General features: G+C 40.7%; 1 protein-coding gene across 1 annotated transcript; it reads left to right on the top strand.

Moving 5' to 3' along the window:
- Positions 1–8,709: 8,709 nt before the first annotated feature.
- CCDC152 (coiled-coil domain containing 152) lies at positions 8,710–20,875 on the top strand. Its single transcript, XM_063128411.1, is given in 7 exon segments — positions 8,710–8,866; positions 13,358–13,426; positions 15,364–15,428; positions 16,167–16,269; positions 17,712–17,839; positions 18,867–18,950; positions 20,717–20,875. Coding segments are annotated over 7 exon segments (765 nt in total).
- The last annotated feature ends 364 nt before the right edge of the window (positions 20,876–21,239 follow it).

Here is a 21,239-nt window from a genome sequence, read left to right as displayed (position 1 = left end):
TTGCCCATCCCGCTCCTTCCCATGGCAGCCACCCCAGTCCCCTGAAAATGTTACATAGTGAGGAGACCCTGCTGAAAGGGGTGAGCCTTGGTGTGGGGAAGAGGGGAGACCTCCCCCAAAAAAGGGAGAGCAACTTTCTGAGAGTGCAGCCCTTCCTCCCACAGAGGGCAAATACTGGATCCAAACTGTGGTGTGTGTGTGTGAGAGAGAGAGAGAGAGAGAGAGTGTTCTATTCAGTCTCTCTATGAAGAGAGACTGAAAGAACTAGGCATGTTTAGCCTGGAGAAGAGAAGATTGAGGGGAGACGTGATAGCACTCTTCAGATACTTAAAAGGTTGTCACACAGAGGAGGGCCAGGATCTCTTCTCGATCCTCCCAGAGTGCAGGACTCAAGTTAAAGGAAGCCAGATTCCAGCTGGACATCAGGAAAAACTTCCTGACTGTTAGAGCAGTGCGACAATGGAATCAGTTACCTAGGGAGGTTGTGGGCTCTCCCACCCTAGAGGCCTTCAAGAGGCAGCTGGACAACCATCTGTCAGGGATGCTTTAGGGTGGATTCCTGCATTGAGCAGGGGGTTGGACTCGATGGCCTTGTAGGCCCCTTCCAACTCTGCTATTCTATGATTCTATGATTCTATGACCATATCCCTAGATTTCAGAGGCACAGCAACCATTTACAAAAACAATGCAACAAAATTGGAATACCCAACTAAACATTATTATTTGTTTATGTACTTAAAATTTATAAAATTGCATCTTCTGCCTAGCAGGCACTTGGAGTGATGTACAATAAAAACATTAAGGAGACTGCTGGTGAGTAGCCAGTCCCCCTGATTTACTTCCACAAGCAGTGCTCACCACTTGCAGAACAGAGATTTAGCACTTCCAGGGGCAATCCAAAACAAGGAGAAACCCTTGTTTCTGGAATGGAGCAGGCCAGCATTTGGGGTTTAGGGTTTACAAGCATCAAATTTACAAGCATCAGTCAAATTAAAGCAGCAAAAACATTAAATATTAAAAACCTGATGGCACAGGACAGTCTTTTTTGCTTGTCTAAAGCAGAATATATTAAAATTACTCTACTCCTGCTTAACCCAAGATATTAAATATAGTTCAAAGAGAGGTCCAGTATCCAAAGAAGTGTGAGTTTTGTGAGCCCAACGGAATTTTGGAACCCACCTATTCTGCAAAACAAGAGTCCGTGTCACTTCCCTAGTCAAAAAAAATTTTTTTTTTAAATAGCAATCAAAACAGACATAAAAGGCAAAAAGGCCAATCTTGTTAGGCTTTGCAAAAACTCAATCAAAATATCTATTCTATGTGCTCTTTTTTCCCTAAAATCTCTGGCTAGCACCCATTAAACCGATTCCTCACAATACAATCAATTAAGCAACCCTGAACATGGCAGTGTTTTTTCTGATGCAATTATTAGCTTAAACTCACAAGCAGGTATTGTAATGAGGACAATGAGTGGACCTTGAGTTTGAAATTGCAAGTTGGGGAAGTGGAATGTTGCTCATTGTCAACAAGCATCCATTATATACTCCGCTCTAAAATGGCACAATTGGCCACAGTTTTAGAAAACAACTTATTACTGATAACCTCTCTCAGCAAAATACGATCAGTTCTTTCTTCCTGTTTGTAGGCATTTCACAAGTATTCCCTGCTCTTTTTTGTTAAACCAGAGAAATGCACTACACAGCAGCTGTCATAAGGTACAGCTCTTAGCCTTGCATATAGTGCATGAATTAAGGCAGAATCCAGAAAATTCTGGCTGTCATCACTGGTAGAACTTGTGGCTGGGGCAGGACTCCCTTTAATTTCAAAACTGGTTGCGTGTCAGATGGCCTCTCTGCTTGAATAGCGCCCTTACCTGAGGTCATTATACTCCGCAAGCCTTGCATACGTTCCCCCACACTAACTAACATAACTTCCTAAACTGAAGTTATTTGTCATCCCCTGCTCTTACTCCATCTGCACTGGCTGCCAATCCATTTCCAGGCCTGATTCAAAGTGCTGGTTTTAACATTCAGAGCCCTAAACATCTTGGGGCAAGGTTATTTGAAGGATTGTCTCCTCCCATATGTGCCTGCCTGGACCCTAAGATCATCTTCAGTGGTCCTTCTCTGGGAGCCCCTGCGAAAGGAAGTGAGGTGGGAGGCTATCCAAGAAGAGGGCCTTTTCTGCTGTGGCACCCCAGATTTGGAATGAGGTTCCCAGAGAGCCTTGCCTGGCACCTATGTTGTGCTCTTTCCTGTGCCAGATAAAGACCCTTTTATTTTCCCAGGCATTATGGGCCTCATCAACACCAAGAAGGATATTGCATGAAAGCGGCATATAAAAGCGGCATATAGCAGTATTGAAGTGCACTGACAACTGTTGGGGCCCATTGACACAGACCATATACCACTTTCATAGTACTATATCCTGCTTGGTATAGATGAGGCCTTAGTCTTTTAGCTCTGATGTTTAAAATTCGTTGTATTTTAAATCCCTGCACTTGCTGCTATGTTTTATTTTGATTTGTATTTTATATTGTAATTTTAAACGTTTACATTTTACATTGTATTTTATTATGTATTTTGTGGTTTTAATTGTTGTGAACTGCCAGAGGGCCTCAGCTAATGGGTAGCATAGAAATGTAATAAATGAATAAATACTCTCTGGTTGACTTTTTTCTTCTTCTTGGTACTTCACATTAGAAGGCATTCCTTTTACTGTGCATTCCCTTCTTCCCATGCTATGATGATGATGATGATGATGATGATGATGATGATGATGATGATGATGATTCAGTTTTATTTATTTAAGGTATTTGTATACTGCCCTTCATATAAATATATATTCAGGGCATCAAGTAAAAAGAGCCAACAGTGTGGACTCAATCACAGTGATTATTGGTGCCTGTACAGGAACGTCGTCCAATGGGCATTGGTAAGCTGGTGGCGGAGCATTTGGCCCTCGATTTCTATTAACATCTGCTCTTTTATAGGCAACATCCGCCCACAGAAACCAATAGTCCATTTGGCCAGGACGTGATTCTTCTAAGACATTTCTGAGATCTCTCAAGGTTCCTTGGTTAAAAGATCCTATTTCTGGCCATGTATGACTCAAGACTGGCCATTTGTTCACACACAAAATAATCATACGTTTCTTTGACAGTCCTGCCGTTCCAGGCAGTTTTCCTTTATCCCACTGTTCACACATTACACTGAGTGGACTCCCACTCGGGACACTCTGCCCTTGTCCCATTTCTATTTTATTCTAAAACCGTCCTTCAGAACGGAGGTCTACACTGAGACCTTGGTTAAACTTCTAATGCCGTCCCTCAGAACGGAGGTCTGCACTGAGACCTTTGTAAAACTTCACTTCACTAATACCGTCTCGCAGAACGGTGGTCTTCACTGAGACCAAACAACTAGTTTCAACACTCTAACCCCCCTGATTAAGGAAATAGGTTCGTCTCACCTGTCAGGAGCGCAGTCTTTTGGTGGAGGAGGAGAACGGAGCGTCCCACCGACGAATCCAAGGAGAAGAAACTTCTTCCTAGGGCCCAGTGGACCGCGGTGGGCTGCAACGGTCTCACACCTCCGGTCAGACACCGGCTCCTGCCTGGCTCGTCAATTGATGTGGATGATGGTTTAGGTTGTCCAACCGGACTATTACTCAGGTGAGACGACACCAGATGTCCTTAACTTGTTTATTGATTACATCGATGTAAGGTTAGGTTATACGTGCTAGAGCATCAGCAAGTTACACCCAACAACCTGGGTGGAAACGATACAGAGATATATATACCTTCAGGCCAAAGTGCGCACACAGCGAGCAGCGCCCTTTGGCGATCTGCCAAGTATGCCTTAAAGCAGTTACTTGTTAACCAAATAAGGATATAATGTAAATATACTCTTCTGATAGGTGGAGAGGCGCAATGCATATTAGCCTTTGACATAGATCTCACAACAGTCTATTATGAAGAACCACAGAAAAATGGATGGCCATTGAAAGAATGGGAGTGAATTCAAATGGCAATAATTGCAAATGAACTATTTAAGATTCAAAACTGACCAGATATTTAAAATGGGGACTGCTGATTCCTCCCACCATTTTCACTCAGAACCTAGCCAGCGACATACCTTGGGGAAAGATAAACAGCACTTAATGCCAATATTGTATTGCTACCCACATTCACACAGTCGATCACAGATCTAGATCTCTGTACACCTCAGGAACAGATGGCTGGTGATGGGCTGGAGGGCCTCAGAAATGGCCAGATCTACACCAAGCAGGATATAACACATTGAAAGTGGTTTGAAAATGCTATATGGAATCTGTCATGGGCCTCAGCAATTGTCAATACCGTTATGAAACGTTATAAAGCAGAAGTGCAGATCCTACCAGTGTAAGCGGAGGAAGAGGGCGAGTTCAAAACCTTTCAGAGAACACTGCCCTCATCTTATAATTATTTATTTACCACGTTTCTCTACTGCCCAATAGCTGAGGCTCTCTGGACGGTTCACAACAGTTAATGTAAGGTGACCATATGAAAAGGAGGACACAGCTCCTGTATCTTTAACAGTTGTTGAGAAAAGGGAATTTCAGTAGGTGTCATTTGTATGCATGTAGAACCTGGTGAAATTCCCTCTTCATCACAACAGTTAACACTGCAGGAGCTATACTAGAGTGACCAGATACAAAAGAGGGCAGGGCTCCTGTAGCTTTAACTGTTGTGATGAAGAGGGAATTCCACCAGGTGCTGCCTGCATACAAATAACACTTGCTGAAATTCTCTTTTCTCGACAACTGTTAAAGATACAGCCCTGTCCTCCTTTTCATATGGTCACCCAAGTTAATGTGAAGGTTGTGTATATGTGTGAAGCTTGGTTGAAATTACCCAAGAGAAGAGGAAAACTTTTTAAAGGCACTCAAAGAACAGAGATACCATTCTTTGTTATAGCTTTCAAACCATTCTTTGTTATTAGCTTTCAAACCATTCTTTGTTATTAGCTTTCTTGGTGTGGAAAACATGTTCAAGGGCTGAGCCATGACAGGGCATGTCTCCTAGCAAACATAAACCCTGACACCTCACTTACTAGAAATTCCCGCCCTGTTGCAACAAGGCTACTGCGCTTTTAATAGCTGCACAACAGGCAGCCACATCCAGTATATAATCCTTTCCCCTCACCATACAGATGCAGAGGTGTCTGATGCTTCACTTGTTGAATTTCTGGCTGTTGTGCAGAAATTCAGAAATCCTGGCAAGAAAAAGAGGGAAGCTAGATCTACACTAGTATTCATGGGAATTGAAGTGCAGTGATAACTGTTAGGGCAAGTTACACATTCCCTATTCCTCTTTTCTAGCTTTATTTCCCGCTTTTTATTCCGTATTATCCAAAATACCCCAACAGATGTCACTGTGTGCACAACAAGGCCGAAATGCGCAAGAGGGATATAGCGTCACCATGATAGGATTGTATTGATGTGACACGAGGTGTAGATCTGGCCAGAGATGACGATGCTATCAACTGAACGGGCTCAAGCACAGCCCCTTCTCTCGGTTATAGAGTCACTGCTCTTTTCCTCAAAACAATAGCAAAAAAGGAGAAGTGGTAGGCAGGTAGGCAGGCACTGCTCAAAATCCTAGGAGAGTCCATATTCCCTCCCCAACTGCTTGAGCTGTGTGGGTGAACCTATTATTAGGCTAATGCAGGGAGATACACACACACACACACACACACACACACACACACACACCCCACCCCATGTGAGTCATTAATGGTACATCCCATTGGCCGGTCTCTGAGGCAAAGGCTTTTCCCGCCTTTTGGGGGACAGCCTGGCAGTTCTGCTAAAAGCCGGAATTGTTGCTGAGAGAGCAGGGCTTTCACCCTGAGGGAAATTTCTCTTCGAGAAAGCTCAATGAGGCAAAGAGAGAATTCTCTTTAAAAAGGGAAGACTGTGTGTTAGGAATTAAAAATTATAGGTAGCACAGCGGCCTAATTCTGCCAGTTTCAAGACCACTTGTTTCCTGTTCCTCACTTGTGTGTCACATCATGATAATACAGACACAAAGGGCGCAAACCTATGCATGTTTAAACCCTTAGGTTTTGTTTTTTTTTAAAAAAAAAATACGTTTTGTATACCGCCTTAGCATTGTAAGAGGCTGGGTGGTATAAAAGTTATTGTAAATAAATGTGTGCACACTCACACACAGCTCAGACTGAACCACATTTCTACTGGAAGTATAAGATGGTATTCTATGTTATTGACCAGTTGGTTAGGCCTTCACTTGCTATTTTTGTTGTTGTTGTTGTTGTTGTTTCTATATTTGTCTAGATATTTCATTCCCACTTTGCAAAGCATTAGCCTTCACAAAGTTGCTCACAATATATGAAAACAATACAGATATAGGGCATCATCAGACGAGCATTTTATCGCATGCATGCTACTGCCCACTTATGGATGTGTGCGCGTCCTTTAGACACCATGTCCACCTCCCACGTGCCTCTTGCTCCTTCTGCTTGTTTTTTCATAGCAAAATATACCCCTTTTAATCTGTCTCTTTTAAAAAAAAAAAACACGGAATGTGCCACCATTTCTTGCTGTGTGCAGGAAAAGTGGTGTGATATAAACGGCTCCTGAATGGGCCACTTTTTACTGCTGTTTCCTCGTTCTCTCCCCGTGTAAAGGGACCATTGCTATTGTGGAACAGTAGCAGGAGGCCATAGTGACAGTAGGGAAACGCAAAAATCCACCTGTCTGAAGATGCTCATTTATGACATGGTCTAATAACCTCAACATTGCCCTGGAGAGAAATGTAATGTCTTGCACATATGGACAGAAATTTATTTATTTATTTACATTTATAGAGAGACTAAGCTGCTAAAATGCCATGATGGCAGTGTACACCAATTTAGAATAATAACACCTTAAAACAACAAAAACAAAAAACTGACGAAGAAAATCTACAAATGCTGGGTAAGGGCCAGCTTTGGGACATTTTTGGTTTCTCTTAGACAGCATTGGTTGGTATTAAAGAGCTTGCTGTCACCTAAAAGATATACAGGCATTTAAATAAGATAAGCATAACATTATACTTTGTAAACAAAAATGTCATACTGAAATTATAATAAAGTATAATAAGTTTCTGCAACAATAACACAGTCCCGATTGATTTACACATTTGTTGTGCCATAAAAAGTTTATAGACATGCCCGCTTGTACTAAGACAAATAACAAATCTCAGAACTCTTCCTTGCTTTTTAGATTAATGTGACTACTATTATGAAATGTGTAAGATTCTGCATAAACAATCATAGCCACAGTCTAAGGCAATGCTCAGACGCTGCTCTGCACTTTATACTTTTCCCATTCAGTAAAGCTCTTCTGTGTTGTGAACTTCACATGTAAATCATCATCTGGCAGTCACACAATTTTTAGCTTATTCTTTGCAGTACTCTCCCGGGCATGTCACTATCATTCTTATTGTATGACAGAACTGAGATAGAAAGTTAGTAATTTCGCTAAGGTCATCCAGTGACTTCATAGCTGCGAAGAGCTTAGTAATAGCGGAATTCTATGCATGTTTATTTGGAAGTAAGCCCAAATCTGTACTGCTACTTAAACCAGACTTTACATTTATTTATTTATTTATTTATTTATTTATTTATTTATTTATTTATTTATTTATTTATTTATTAAATCTGTATTGGTAATTCTCACACATGATACTAAGGCTGGAATCATAAACTCTTGGGGACTTCCAAGGCACTTTAATGTGTACACTCGGAACATTTGTATAGACAACAGAATGCATATCTCTCACCTAATGCTTTCAATGTTGTCTGTGGGACTTCTTCCTATGCAAGAATAATTAGAGGGTGCTCGCTCTGCTTGATACCCATGGAATTTCAAATTATTCATTATTTTTTCTCTTTGATATACAGGAGACAGTTGAGTAACCTTGCAGCTAACCAAGCATGAAGAAAATTAGCCCGGTAAACCTTGATAAGCTTTTAGAAGACTTCTCACATATAGAAATGGTAAAGAAACTATAGAACTTCCAGTTTCATCATAAAATTGCTAGGACACTGTACTTATTTATTTATGATCTTTGTAAACTTCTTTCCCATAAAACCATGTCCAACTGTGGGTTACAATAACATAATTTTAAAAAGCTGCTGGAAAAAATCATAAGCCTGCCTAGTCTGAAGTAAATATGGGAGTAAGTCCCATTGAACACAAAAGGACTTACAGTATGTCTGAATAAACAAACATAGGATTTTGCATTTAGGGGTACATGACCCAGATTTTGTAGAAAAGTCCCATGAAGTTGCCTGTCCCTGGTCTAAAGACGCTTGGTCTGACATGACATTTTCCCCCCAATATTTCTCCTTTCTATGTGACTGTGCCATTGCAGTCTCTCTCCCTCTGTCTCTCTTTTCGTCTTTGTGTGTCTGGCTGTGTTATGGGACCGGATAGAGGCGATGATACTTAAGCGTATCAAGACTTAAGTAAATATGATGAGCAGACCTTCTGTTGATAGGGTTGCTTTTCACTGAAAGGATTCAGTTTCTTCCAGTTAAGTAAGTTCATAACTTCCTTTTGGATCATGCGGTCAAATCTCAAATTGTCTGAATGTCACTAAACTTTCAGGAGACTGCAGTCTGTTAAGTAGCTTAAACTATCAAAGTAACTGAGGAAGAGCTTGGTATGAAATTTAGAACAAAAGCTTTAATTTGGAATTTAAACAATCTCCTACAGAAAATATCAGAACTTCATGGAAAAGGTAATCTTTTGACTCTTCAGTTGGATAAAGCAAACAAGTTACTGACAATAAGTCAATCAAAGGAAGAAGCAGCTAAAGAGGGTAAGTGTGCCTTTGCAGTGTTTTTAGGACCACACATCTGATGAAATGGACTTTAGTCCATGAAAGGTTATGCCATGATCAATTTGTTAAGTCTTTAAGGTGCCACAAGACTTTTTGATGCAACTGACTAAAATGTCTACATCTCTCAACGATATAACTACACATTGCTGCATTCAATAATTGTAGTATTTTCTAACATAATAAATCATATGCAAGAGTAGCATAAGCCTCAACTTACATTTTGTAAATATCAAAATTATGATGCCACCCTTCATACACAGAATGACGTCACACAGGGGGAGATCGCATTTGCTTACCGTCGCTTCTCCGACCATGCCTTTGTCCCTCATTACCTCTTTTGAAAGAGGAAGTAAACAATGTGCACATGGCCCATTCAGTGGGCCATTTTGATTGCGCTCCTTCTCCTACACAGCAGGAGATAGCGGCAACTTCTGTCTTTAAAAATGAGTTGGACTTACAGGGGTGTTTTTTTGTCGCACGAAGAAGGCTAGAAGGGGCAGGAGGTACACAGGAGGCAGACAACATCATGAGAGGGACCCATGAAAATCTGTAAGTGCCCAGTAACAAGCATGCAAGAAAATACTTGTCTGATGGAGCTCACAGAGAACAGATGTGAAAGCTCCTTACAACACATAATATATGTAGATGAGTGTCCACATTTAACTATGCGCTGTACCCAAATAAAATAACTATGTGCAGGCCCTGTTCTCAGATTTATAATCTAATGAATGTTATAAAAAGGAAAAGGAATAGAGGGAAAAGGTAAAGAAGAGCTATTTGGCTATTGGGCAGTATAAAAATGCAATAAATAAATAAAATTTGACAACACTAGGACAAAAAGTTAAGTTAGAGCCCATCTGATCTTCCCTTGCTAGTGTTTTTTGTTGGGATAGAGTTGGTGAACCGCCCAGTTGTGAACCGCCCAGAGAGCTTCGGCTATTGGGCGGTATAAAAATGTAATAAATAAATAAATAAATGGTGCAACTACCCAGCGGCCCCCTCATCCTTTGGCCAGATGCACTATTCTCTTTGCTACTGCAGTCCAAGCGGAACTGGCATTTGAAGCACATTTTGGGGTGGGGTGGGGACAGGGAAAACAAGTTCCCAGACTTGTGTTTTTTGCTTCTTGGGATGGAAGGAGTGGCCCTTGGTCATCTGGCTAGTGACAGGGGTCATAATGACTATCTCTCAAATCTTTAGTCATGGGGTAATTGCTGCACTCATGCACACTGTCCTCCCATCCCTGTATGCCAGATATTCTAAACGAGCAATTTATATCACGCTCGTGACGGACCACTCACTGAAGTTTGCGGGTCAATTTCACAACATGGTAAGCAAACAGGGCATCTCCTGCCCTGTCCCCCAGCAATCCTGTTTTATTTGAACACAGATTAAATCTTTTCAAACGCATTCCCTTTTCAATTAAAAATCATGTGGTTGCTCTTCATCGTTATCTGAACAAGCCCATTTTGGACGCAAAAAGATCTGAGATGGGGGCTTGTGGTAAGAAAGCAGGGTGTTTTTTTCTAATGTAGAAAACACCTAAGAGGCAATGGTGAGGCAACCTGATTCTCTCTGCTCTAATTGAAGCATCCGTTTGGACTTTTAAGTCTTTCATTTTTAATCAGGCATTTAACCATCAAGAGCGATGGAGTTTATTTGAGGTTTTATTTAATTCCATAAATTTATTACATTTCTATCATGTCCAACAGCCAATGCTCTCTGAGTGGTTTACAAAGATTAAAACCATAAAAATACATTATAGTAATATAATATACAATCATTCACACACAAATATATAAAACAATTTTACAGAATCAGCTGTAAAACATACTATATTTTTCTTTCATCCATATAAAGAAGGAAAAACAGTCTCTTCCATTGCCAACAATGGGAGATAAACATTTAGATGTGCTCTTGAGCCTTTGTAAAACACCCAGGGAGCTTTGTAACCTTTGAAAACCACCCAGAGAGCTTCAGTTATGGAGCTGTATAGAAATGTAATAAACAACAACAACAGCAATAGCAACAAATGTTTTCCAGGGTCAGAGGTGTGGTCAGGTCTGGGAAGGCTCACAATTCCTGAGATCCTGGACGATTCCCTCTCCATCCTCTGGAATACCCCATAAATGCCCAGTTCCCCCATCTACAAGGTTGGAGTTCTTACTTTGTAAGGGAAGACACCATGAAGGTTTCTGTGGTGGCTAGAGGAGCAAGAGGGGACTCTGAAATTAAAAATTAAAAAAACCCATCCAAGATCGTAGTTTTCTCTATGGCCTTGGAGGGGTTCCCCCCCCCCGAAATCTGTTCAGAACAAATCTGTCTATGGACCATAGGCTTCCTCTCTGGGGCCATAGCTAGACAGGGCTTTATCCCAGGGCAATCCCCGGGATCGTCCCTATGCGTTCACATGACACACAGGGGATCCCAGGATCAGGGATCCTCCCTTGCCCCAGGATCTCGCCCTCCCCTTCAAGCCTGGTTTTTCCGTGGTCCCGGGCTGAGCCCGAGACCATGGAACGTGTAGCCGGTCATTGCAGTTTGTCCCGGCTCCTTGTGAGTAACCTCAAGGAGCCGGGAACCATGCACGGGGCACAGAGCTCCTCAGGCCTTAGTTAAATCAAGTAATGGGCTAAATTTAGTAGAAAGCATTCCTTTCACAATCCAATATGTATCAAAGAATAACAACTGAATGATTAAAATTAATCATGGTTTTATTTTTCAGTAAAGATCTGTGCCTAGATTATGTATTTTTGTAAAATAAATGTTCTTTCAGTTTGCCTGATCGCAGTAATTTGTCATTTTACAGACCTGCTGAGAATTGTATGGGTGGGGGGCAATTTACAGTCTTATGAAGCATCTTTCAAATGCCAGAGCAGGCTAGAAAAACTGCCTGTAAATCATAGACTTTTAGAAATGGAAAATGATGTATTAGTCCATCCATTCCAATTTCTGCTAATGCAGAGGCTTTTCCTGCATTGAAAAGGAACAGTATAAAAGCTCAGAGACAGGTTATGACGAAGCAGAATTCATTGGTCTACTCTTCTTTAAGCAAGGAGATTATCATCTTGATCCATTTGGGAGTAGCAAGCTAGCTGCTAGAGGAATCCTCCATCAAATAATCTGATGGAAGCAAGCAGTAGAGGTTCCTAATGCAATTTTCTCCAAGAACCAAGACCAACACCTGGATTCAGGAAACCCTGGGCAAAGTGCCCTCAGGTAGCCTTACCTTCTCCATTGTGGGTAAATTAAATGTTGGCTACACCTAGACATTGATGACCAAAGGTGGCCATTAGCAAAGGTCATTGTCAGGATCTGGGCCTCTGGCAATAGTCCAAGCATGCCTGATGCTGAGGCCAGCCCTGCTCTGAGTGAGGGTAGTACGTAAGAAGAGCCCTGCTGGATCAGACCAAGAGCCCATGTAGTCTTGTGGGGGTTTTGTAAGTCTGTGTCTTAGAAATAACATCTGTTTTAAAATATATCTGCTGCCTTTAAACTATCAGAAGGTTTTTAATTAAATGGATCTACCCATTCAGATGGTGCAGCCCTACGGAGGGGCTGATATAAGCAGTATTTATAAGCAGTTCATAAGCAGTATTTATTTTCAGTGCAGTATAACGTTTTGAATGTTAAGGTTCATTTTCATTAGACACATTTTAAACTGAGATTTATTTATTATTATTATTTGTGAACTGCCCAAAGAGCTTCGGCTGTGGGGCGGTATATAAATGTAATAAAAATAATAATTAAATAAAATAATAATATTTTTGTTCCGTATTATTTTTAAAAAGATAAAATAATGAATCAGTTGGTAATATTCAGGATTATTTTTGCTCCAATATGTGAGGCTGTTCATGGAGACAGTTGGAAAACAACAACAGGTGCAAATGAACTAGCTATTCTCATAATACATGCTTTGGGCCGAAGTAGGAGCAGGGCCACTAGAATCTTATATTGAACCCTTTAATAGGAATTTCTAGATACATCGTCCTGCAGTCAGCAGGGGGAGAGTGAAGAGAAGGGCTCTATAATACCACTTGGAGATGCTCTTCTGTACACACAACTCAGATGAATCATGCTGCACATTTATGCCTATATAAAGAAGCAGTGTTTTACACTTTGATGATTTAAGGCAATTATAGGATGTAGGTTTAAGTGGTCTGGAAAATATGGTTATACCAGAGGTCCATCTTGTGTTCACTTCTTGAAATTGCAAGCGTTTTAAAATATGAGAGAATACCTTTTAAACTGCAATTATTTTGCAGATTCTTAAATAATGGACAAACTTAAAATGGCAGAAATAATGTTTAAAACACTTTGAAGCTGCAAAATTTAGATGTATGAAAACCTGCATAATGACATTTTTTCATTCCACTTCATTCCTAAGCAAGATCATTTTAATTGTTATAGTTATACCATAATATAAAAAATAAGTATGCTAATTTCTCTCTTTATATTTCTTTTTAAAAGAATGTGCTGCACTCCAGAATGTGATTAAGGGTCTCCAACAAACTATAGAAAATCAATTTAATTTGAGAGGTAATGAAGTGGGAAAGTGTTTTGCTAGCTGCCCAGTTAGTATAGTGTTTGTATATAACAAGAAGAAAATATATGACTATGTAGGGGTCCCCTACAAGACCCTGGCTACTAGATATCACTGGATAAGTCATTCAGCCAATGCATTTTGTCCACACTTCCAAATATCCTCCAAAATAACCTGCTCCTATCAATTACTGAGAACAGTAGGACTTTTATGTATTTTGCGAAATAACAAAGCCAGCATGTGGCGTGAGAAATGGCAACTTTAGTATCCACCCAGACCAGAACACAGGTAGTGAACACATTAAATGTATATTTATTTATTGAACATAAAACATCCAAAACAAATAGTAATCTGATAAAAAAAAATGGTTCAACCAAACCTAACATTTCTGATCTCATTAACTTTTTCCTGTATTCTAACAACCAGCATTGTCACCTCCCACTTCTAACTCAACTAACTCTCTGATCCCACTCAAGGGTGACCATATGGAAAGGAGAACAGAGCTCCTGTATTTTTAACAGTTATATTGAAAAGGGGATTTCAGCAGGTGTTATTTGTATGCATGCCGCACCTGGTGAAATTCCCTCTTCATCACAACAGTTAAAGCTGCAGGAGCCCTGCCCTCTTCTGGATCTGGTCCCTCTAGATCCAAAAGAGGGCAGCTTTAACTGCTGTGATGAAGAGGGAATTTCACCAGGTGCTGCATTGTATAGAAAAGCTCTAAATTACTTTCTGAGCTGACACCAACTCCACCCAAAATTCCATCTTACTTCTATTCAAACATTACTTCATTCATTCTTCTGCTACAACTGCATTGGGTTGACCAAAGCCTGTTCTCAACACATTAAAAACACAATCCTACAATGAAGCCATAGATAGTATCCAACAGTGTCATTCCAGTAGCACAAATGATATTGTGCTAGTGGAAACTAGGTTCTGAACTATGCACAAAAGAATTCAGCTAAAATTATATTTGTGCAAGAGCAGTTGTGCAGTATGCTTATGCAATCTATTGCACATCTGTTTCCACAAACAATGCTTGTGCATTGGAAAGATTCACCAAAAGTCCATTACCACTATTTGAATTAGCAGAATGACACCATTGATACGACCCCATGAGTTGTGAATTTGATAAGAGTAGCTGGGGCGTGTGTGTGCGGGGGGTGGGGGAGAGAATATTCTAACCTCTTCATGGTGGGCTATTTTTCCTATCACCCTTCCCAAGCTGCTTTGATACCCATGATTTTGACTAGAAAAAGATCATACGGGGAAAAGGTTAAACAACACCCCCCTTGCAGCACTGTTGCTGTCCACAAGTTTGTAGGCCCTCCCTCCTCACCCAAGTTTCTTTTCCATAAACAACAACAACATCAGCCGGCAACTATACACAACTCTTCCACATTGTGCTTAGTTTGGTCTGCCATGGAATAGGTGTCATTTCCCTAGCACATGTACAAACTTGCATCCCCTGTATTGCCTTATGGCAATATCATTTTTAAAATTTAAATTTATTTATTTATTTATTTATTTGCCAGTTGTGGGAGGCAGGTCTAACTGGAAAAGGGAGAATCCTAATCCAGACTGGATGACTGCATGGGGCTAGAAGTTGCCAAGGTCTTTGTAATATCCCTGTCACTCTTCCTTCAGACCTGCTCGCACCAACACCCTAGGTTTAGATTATTTAAATACTCCATGCACATTTACCCTAGTTTGGACCCTAGAAGTCAAGGGCTGTTATTCAATAATAGGGCCAGATCTACACCAAGCAGGATATAACACTTTGAAAACAGTTTGAAAAGTGTATATTGAGTGTGCCATGGACCTTAACACAGTTGTCAAAACTGTTATAAACTGTTTTAAAGCAGTAGTGTAGATCCTTTCTTGGTAGGAACTTCATCTTACAGGTCTGGCTTTTAATAATTCCCTTACACAGATGAAAATGAGAGGCTGAAGAGCAAAGTTTATATTTTGGAAGAGAAACTCAAGGTCCATGAACAGGTAGGAACATTCACCTTTCTATCTTCACAATCTCTGGCTTCTGTCTATGGGACAATGTACAAAGGCTAAATCTGCTTGCTAAAGAGGGGTTATTGTATTTTGATCATTTCATTTTGATCATTCTTTTTGTTATTACCATTGTCTTCATCAAGCTTCTTGAATATAAGCAGATTAAGAGTGTTGGTTTAAAATGCAATGTCTTGTTTAGCTTGTGGCTCACCATTTGGCACATAAATAAAAACGTTCCTGTCTCTGTCCAAAAGACCAATTGCCCCCTGAACTGCATCATTGTTTCTGACAGTGCATCACCGATTGTGACTGATGGTACAACATTGTTGCAAATAATCTGCAAGTAACAGTGTACTGGCCTGCACAGCAACAATAAATTGCAAGTGTGCAATTTATTCTATAGAATAAAAGTTGTTGCTGGGTTTTCTGGCCTTCCAGTGAATTCATATCTTGCAAAGTCATTTTTGAAATTACTAAGGCCAAATTTACATTAAGCAGGATATAATGCTTTGAAAATGGTATATGGAATGTGTCCTGGGCCCGAACAGTTGTCAATACTGTTATAAACCATAATAAAGTAGTAGTGTAGATCCTGCCCAATAATATTTTCTTAAAGTTCAATTAAATGTTAAAAGGGGATTTGTGGCATTTTGTGACAATTCGGTCTTTGATCAGGTAGGTAAATTGCAAGGTCTATTGTTTTAAAAGATTGCTTGGATATATTTATAGGAACATAAGAATATGATTGATAGGTTCCTAAGAGAAACTGAAAGCAAGGAGGAAGAACACAAGCTTGAACAAAGAAAGTTTCACTATGAAATGAACAAAAAAAGTGAGCATAATATGTGTAAGCCATATTTGGGAGATACTAAGATTTGTAACATCCAAAGAATAATCTTTAGTTGGAGGTACGATCTGACTCTTTATACATTTCAAAGCTATTTTAAATTACCTCTGCAGACTCAAAAAACAGGGATATATAATGCCCACATCTATGATCTCCAAATTAAGCTGCTGTAGTTGCTTGTTTTGGCTTCCAACAAATTAGGCAGCTCAGTTTTTTGTTTTTGTTTTTACTCCTAGCTTGTAGACTCTACGCAGGCCATAGCTAGACCTAAGGTTTATCCCTGGATCATCCAGGGTTCAAACCTGTTCATCTAGGTGACACACAGGGGATCCAGTGCTCAGGCAGGGGCGAACCCTGGATGATCCCAGGATAAACCTTAGGTCTAGCTGTGTCCACAGACTGGTGAGCAGGATGGGGGAGGCAGAACCAGCTAGGGGTTGGGGAGAAGAAGTGGCAAAAGCAATCCTGAGCAGGGGAGGAGCAGCAGGATAGCAGTACGTGGCAGCAAGGGCAGCAGCCAGGGAAAGGAAGTCCTGAGCAGGGACGGGAGGAGGGGGAATGGGAGGCAAGCAAAGAGGGAATCTGGTGAAGGAGGGATCAAGAAAAGAGGGAATCCAGATAAGGGAGGCAAGAAAAGGAAGAATTCTTGTAAAGAGAGGCAAGAAAGGAAGGGATTGTGGAAAAATGGCAAATACACCCAGGAAAAAAATGGTTAGTCAAAAGGGTTGCCTAACCCTGGTGTAGAGGCATGGAGAGCTTTGGGAAATTTGTTCTCAATATCATGTTTTCATGCTGGTGGGGGCCATGCTAGGCATGATAAGAGCAGCTACATTTGTTTAGTCAGGTATTAGGTATTCACATAATATGAGAGTAACGCTATCTAGGCATGGCGTAGGCAGCACCAATGTGCCCTCAGACACCTTCTTTGCTTCAAAGTGAAATGAGAGCCTTTAGTTACTGCCACCTTTATTTCCCATGGATGCCTCTGGGCAGGTTACTTGTCCTTTGCGACCAGCCATGCCCACCCATGGCAGTCATTTTATGGTTGCACTCGGGTCAATTTCTCAAATTTCCAAATGTTCCCGCAGGCTGAAATGTTCGAGAAAGGGTGTGTTCCGGTGGGCAGAGGGGACTGGGGAAGCAGGATACAAGCTATCCCCAGCCTTCTCTAGCCTCCCATTCTCCTCCTCCCCAATGCCTCAGCTAGATGAGCGAAAACACCCATCTAGCTAAAATGCAGAGGTGGGACCGTGGAGGCAAGGGTCACCTGTGTACTCCTCCCACTCTGCACAGGATGCTCATAAGCCTCCAGGTTTGGAGGATGATAGGTATCTCGACAGGATTGTGCCCTTAAACAGCTTTTCATCACTTTAAAATCCACTAAATTAATGCAGTGAAGTTTTACATTACTTTCTTTTATCTGTTAGTGGAAACAAAGGAGGAAAAACATAAGCAGCTAATGGAGAAGAAAGATATGGAGATTTTGGAACTAACAAGGCAACTGAGAGATCAAGAAAAGCAAAAACAGAATGAGATAATCAAATTGCAAATAGAGGTATACACTTGAAATCCACAGCCAGCAAGACTTGAGAGCCACGCCAATAAAACAGGAGACCTGTACATAGCAGGAATCAATACCTTCATAGCTCAGCCCTGGAATCCATTGATAAGTGCAGGAATTTTGCAAAAGCTCCCATGCAGAAATTTTGTCCTGTTGGCATAAGGCTGGTATGCTAGTGGGGAGATTTCAGGAGTGGGACTGAAATCTGTCTGGTTTGTGAGAAAGCTATGCACCTGACCCCAGACCTCCAAAGAGATTTTATGCTGATATTCCAGACTAGAGAAAAAGAGGAAATTACTACTGTTATGATTTGTAGTAACACTTCCTTCCAGTGCCCAAGTATTCTTGGACCAGTGAAAACCTCTATCAGCTTGTAATTAGGAAACCCCACACCAGAGACTATTCAGACTCAGGTTGTAGAAGGAAATGTTTTATGTATTTGAAACCATAACAGATGCCACGTAGAAAAGACCAGGTCTGTTCCCTAAAGAAGCATATAAAATCCAAGCGGCAACTTGTAAATGAGGAACGTAACTGATAAGAGTGTGTCATGCTCTTCTTGGAAACAGCTGGAGATAACGTCCCCTTATTATTAATTCTAAATCAATGAGTTTAGGAGTATGTTGCACATGCTTTTGTTTCTTCTTGCCCATTGTATTTCTTAGAAGGAAGTAAGAGAGAAAAATATTTAATTTGGGTTTTCTTTTTTGCACTTCGTAGCACTGAAAGTATTCAGTTTTAGGTCTTTACTATCTAATCTTGTTTCGACACATGGTTGCAATCTTCCTCCACTATCTCCCATAATTTTTTCAGCACCACTGATACTCTGCCTTCCCTCCCAAAAGCTGATGTTATACAAGGTTCACCTTCCCTTTATCCTCTCAATAGTGATTGGCTTCATGGCTAAGTTGGGACTGGAACCCAGGTATCCCCCATATGCCTCACCTATTATTAAAGTAGCAGTATTTGCATAGCTGTTTTTCCTTGTTGGGTTTATCTACCTTTTTTTTAATTATTTCAGTTCAGTGCTAAGCTGGTAAGGCTTCAGGCCAAAACACCCAAATCGTATCCAAATCCCACACCATTGCCTCAAATCTACAGAAGGGTATGTTTTATAGTACTTCCTAAATGTTTTGGTCTGTTCTATTGGCTAGTTAATTGCATAATATTTAAGGGCCAATAGGCTTTAACTATAAATGTTGTGTCCTATTCTCCCTGTGGTACATAATGCCTCTGAAGATGTAAATAATAATTCACATGTGCAAAGGAATGCTGATGTGTGTTAGGAGCTCCCATCCAATATGGCACTTATTTCAAAAGAGTGAGCTGATCTGTAAACATTCCCACCTCTCTCGTGCAAGCACCGAGTCATTACTGACTCTTGGAGGGACACCAGCTTTCACTGACATTTTCTTGGCAGGCCTTATAGCGGGGTGGTTTGCCGTTGCCTTCCCCAGCCGTGATTACCTTTCCCCCAGCTAGCTGGGTACTCATTTTACCGACCTCGGGAGGATGGAAGGCTGAGTCGACCCGAGCCGGCTGCCTGAAACCAGCTTCCGCTGGGATCGAACTCAGGCCGTGGGAGAGTTTCAGCTGCAGAAACTGCTGCTTTACTGCTCTGCGCCACACGAGGCTCATAAATATTCCCACACAAACAACTTAAATGAATTGGGAGCACAGTATTCACGTGGATCTCAGGATCAAGGTGATCTGTGGCTCTCATACATTTACTTCCACAGCATTGAAAACTGTACAGACCTTTGTCATTCTTACTTAAAAATATGCTAAACTTCAAATAGTTCTTCTGTCATTTATACATCAACAAAGAAGTTCTTCAAGCTAAAATGTGATTTGGATAGATGGGCAGCCCTTGTAAAATTATTTGCAAACCTACACTTACCATTTAATTACGTTTTTGGAACGTCCTTTACATGCCAAATGAAAGCTGAGTGTTGTACTGAGTGTAAATCATGCCATCCAAGAGAAGGGACCAAAGTGGTTGATGCGGATTTTGGGAGTTTATCAGTGGTCTTGACCATATTTGAACCAGTTCCTTCCCATATGTTAGCTTCAATTGACTTCCGTACACACAAATTATGGAGTTACAATTAAGTGCTCTATATCTTCTTCAACTGGTAAGCTGTCTGGGTGAATAATCATAATACACATGAGCTGTTTGAACATGCCAGTACTTTTCAACAGTAGTGACATATTTGTCATATACCCACTGGGCCTATTCAGACAACATGGTAAGCCATGGTTAGGCCAAGAAACCTTTTGCAGCAAATGGTTCATGCTTAAACCGTGGTTCTGTAGCCACCATGGTTAGAAATGGTTCACATGACACGCTAAGTCATGGTTCATACAACACACTAAGCTATCATGTTTAGCTCAAAATGCTTAACCACCGTGGCTTAGTTTGACGACTGAACAGGGTCATTATCACCCAATTTGCACATTGCTAACAAACCAGGGGTTGTTGAATATGCAGTGGGAGTGAGCATGCTGGTTTCCACATGCCCACCCATTTCAATAAACAAAAGAGGGACAGACAAAAAATTCAGGGACGCGCCATCACTTGATTGTTTATATGATGTCCAAACCCAGAAATCTGGGTTGTTAGGGGGAGCCCATGGGTTCAAACTGAGCTGTTTGTCCCTCAACCCCACCCACCCCGGTCCCGAGTTTGGGGTTTGCACGGAGTGTTCCTGGCTTGTTTATCATAAAAGCAAGCAAGCACATGGGAACCAGCACACACATTCCCTCCTGCTGCATTTTCAATGGCACATGAATGGTTAACTGGGTTGTTAGGGTCTGTATCTCACATCTGAGTTTCAATAGACAACAAAACATTTGCTTGAATTTCTGTAGAAGCTTCAGCATTTTCAAGAAGAAAAGAACAAGGAAATTGAGTTTCTCCGTGATACCATAAAAGACTTAGAACAGAGGCTCATTAAAGGTCAAGAGTCACACCTCAAGCGAAGGCAGTTTTGAGAATTTCATGAAAACACCAGAAAATATTGTCTTTGACACTGGCCACACCGGATCAACATTCTTTTTCCATTTATTAAAAACTTGCTTATTGGTTGACCACACATTAGCTTTCCAGTTATATTCTGAACTACTTTCATGCTTATAAGCGTTGACCATAAAAGAATTCAGGTTTTGTAGGAGTTTGTTTTCCTATTAAACCATCATGAACTATGGCAAACACAATCTAAGCAGTTTCTTTCTGTTGAACTTTTTTTTGTCATCTGTAAATCCTCCAAACACAACACACACAAAATCAATTCATTTTAGAAAAATGAAGTATAATAATGAGACATATTATTTAGCTACATATAAAGGTTTCATTTATCAGTTATAAAAGGTGTCCCAAATCAATCCTAGAATG

The sequence above is a fragment of the Elgaria multicarinata genome, chromosome 6 (assembly GCF_023053635.1).
Source record: "Elgaria multicarinata webbii isolate HBS135686 ecotype San Diego chromosome 6, rElgMul1.1.pri, whole genome shotgun sequence".
Taxonomy (NCBI): Eukaryota; Metazoa; Chordata; class Lepidosauria; order Squamata; family Anguidae; genus Elgaria; species Elgaria multicarinata.
The sequence above is the reverse complement of the archived record's forward strand: the minus strand, read 5'-3'. Positions and strand labels throughout refer to the sequence as shown.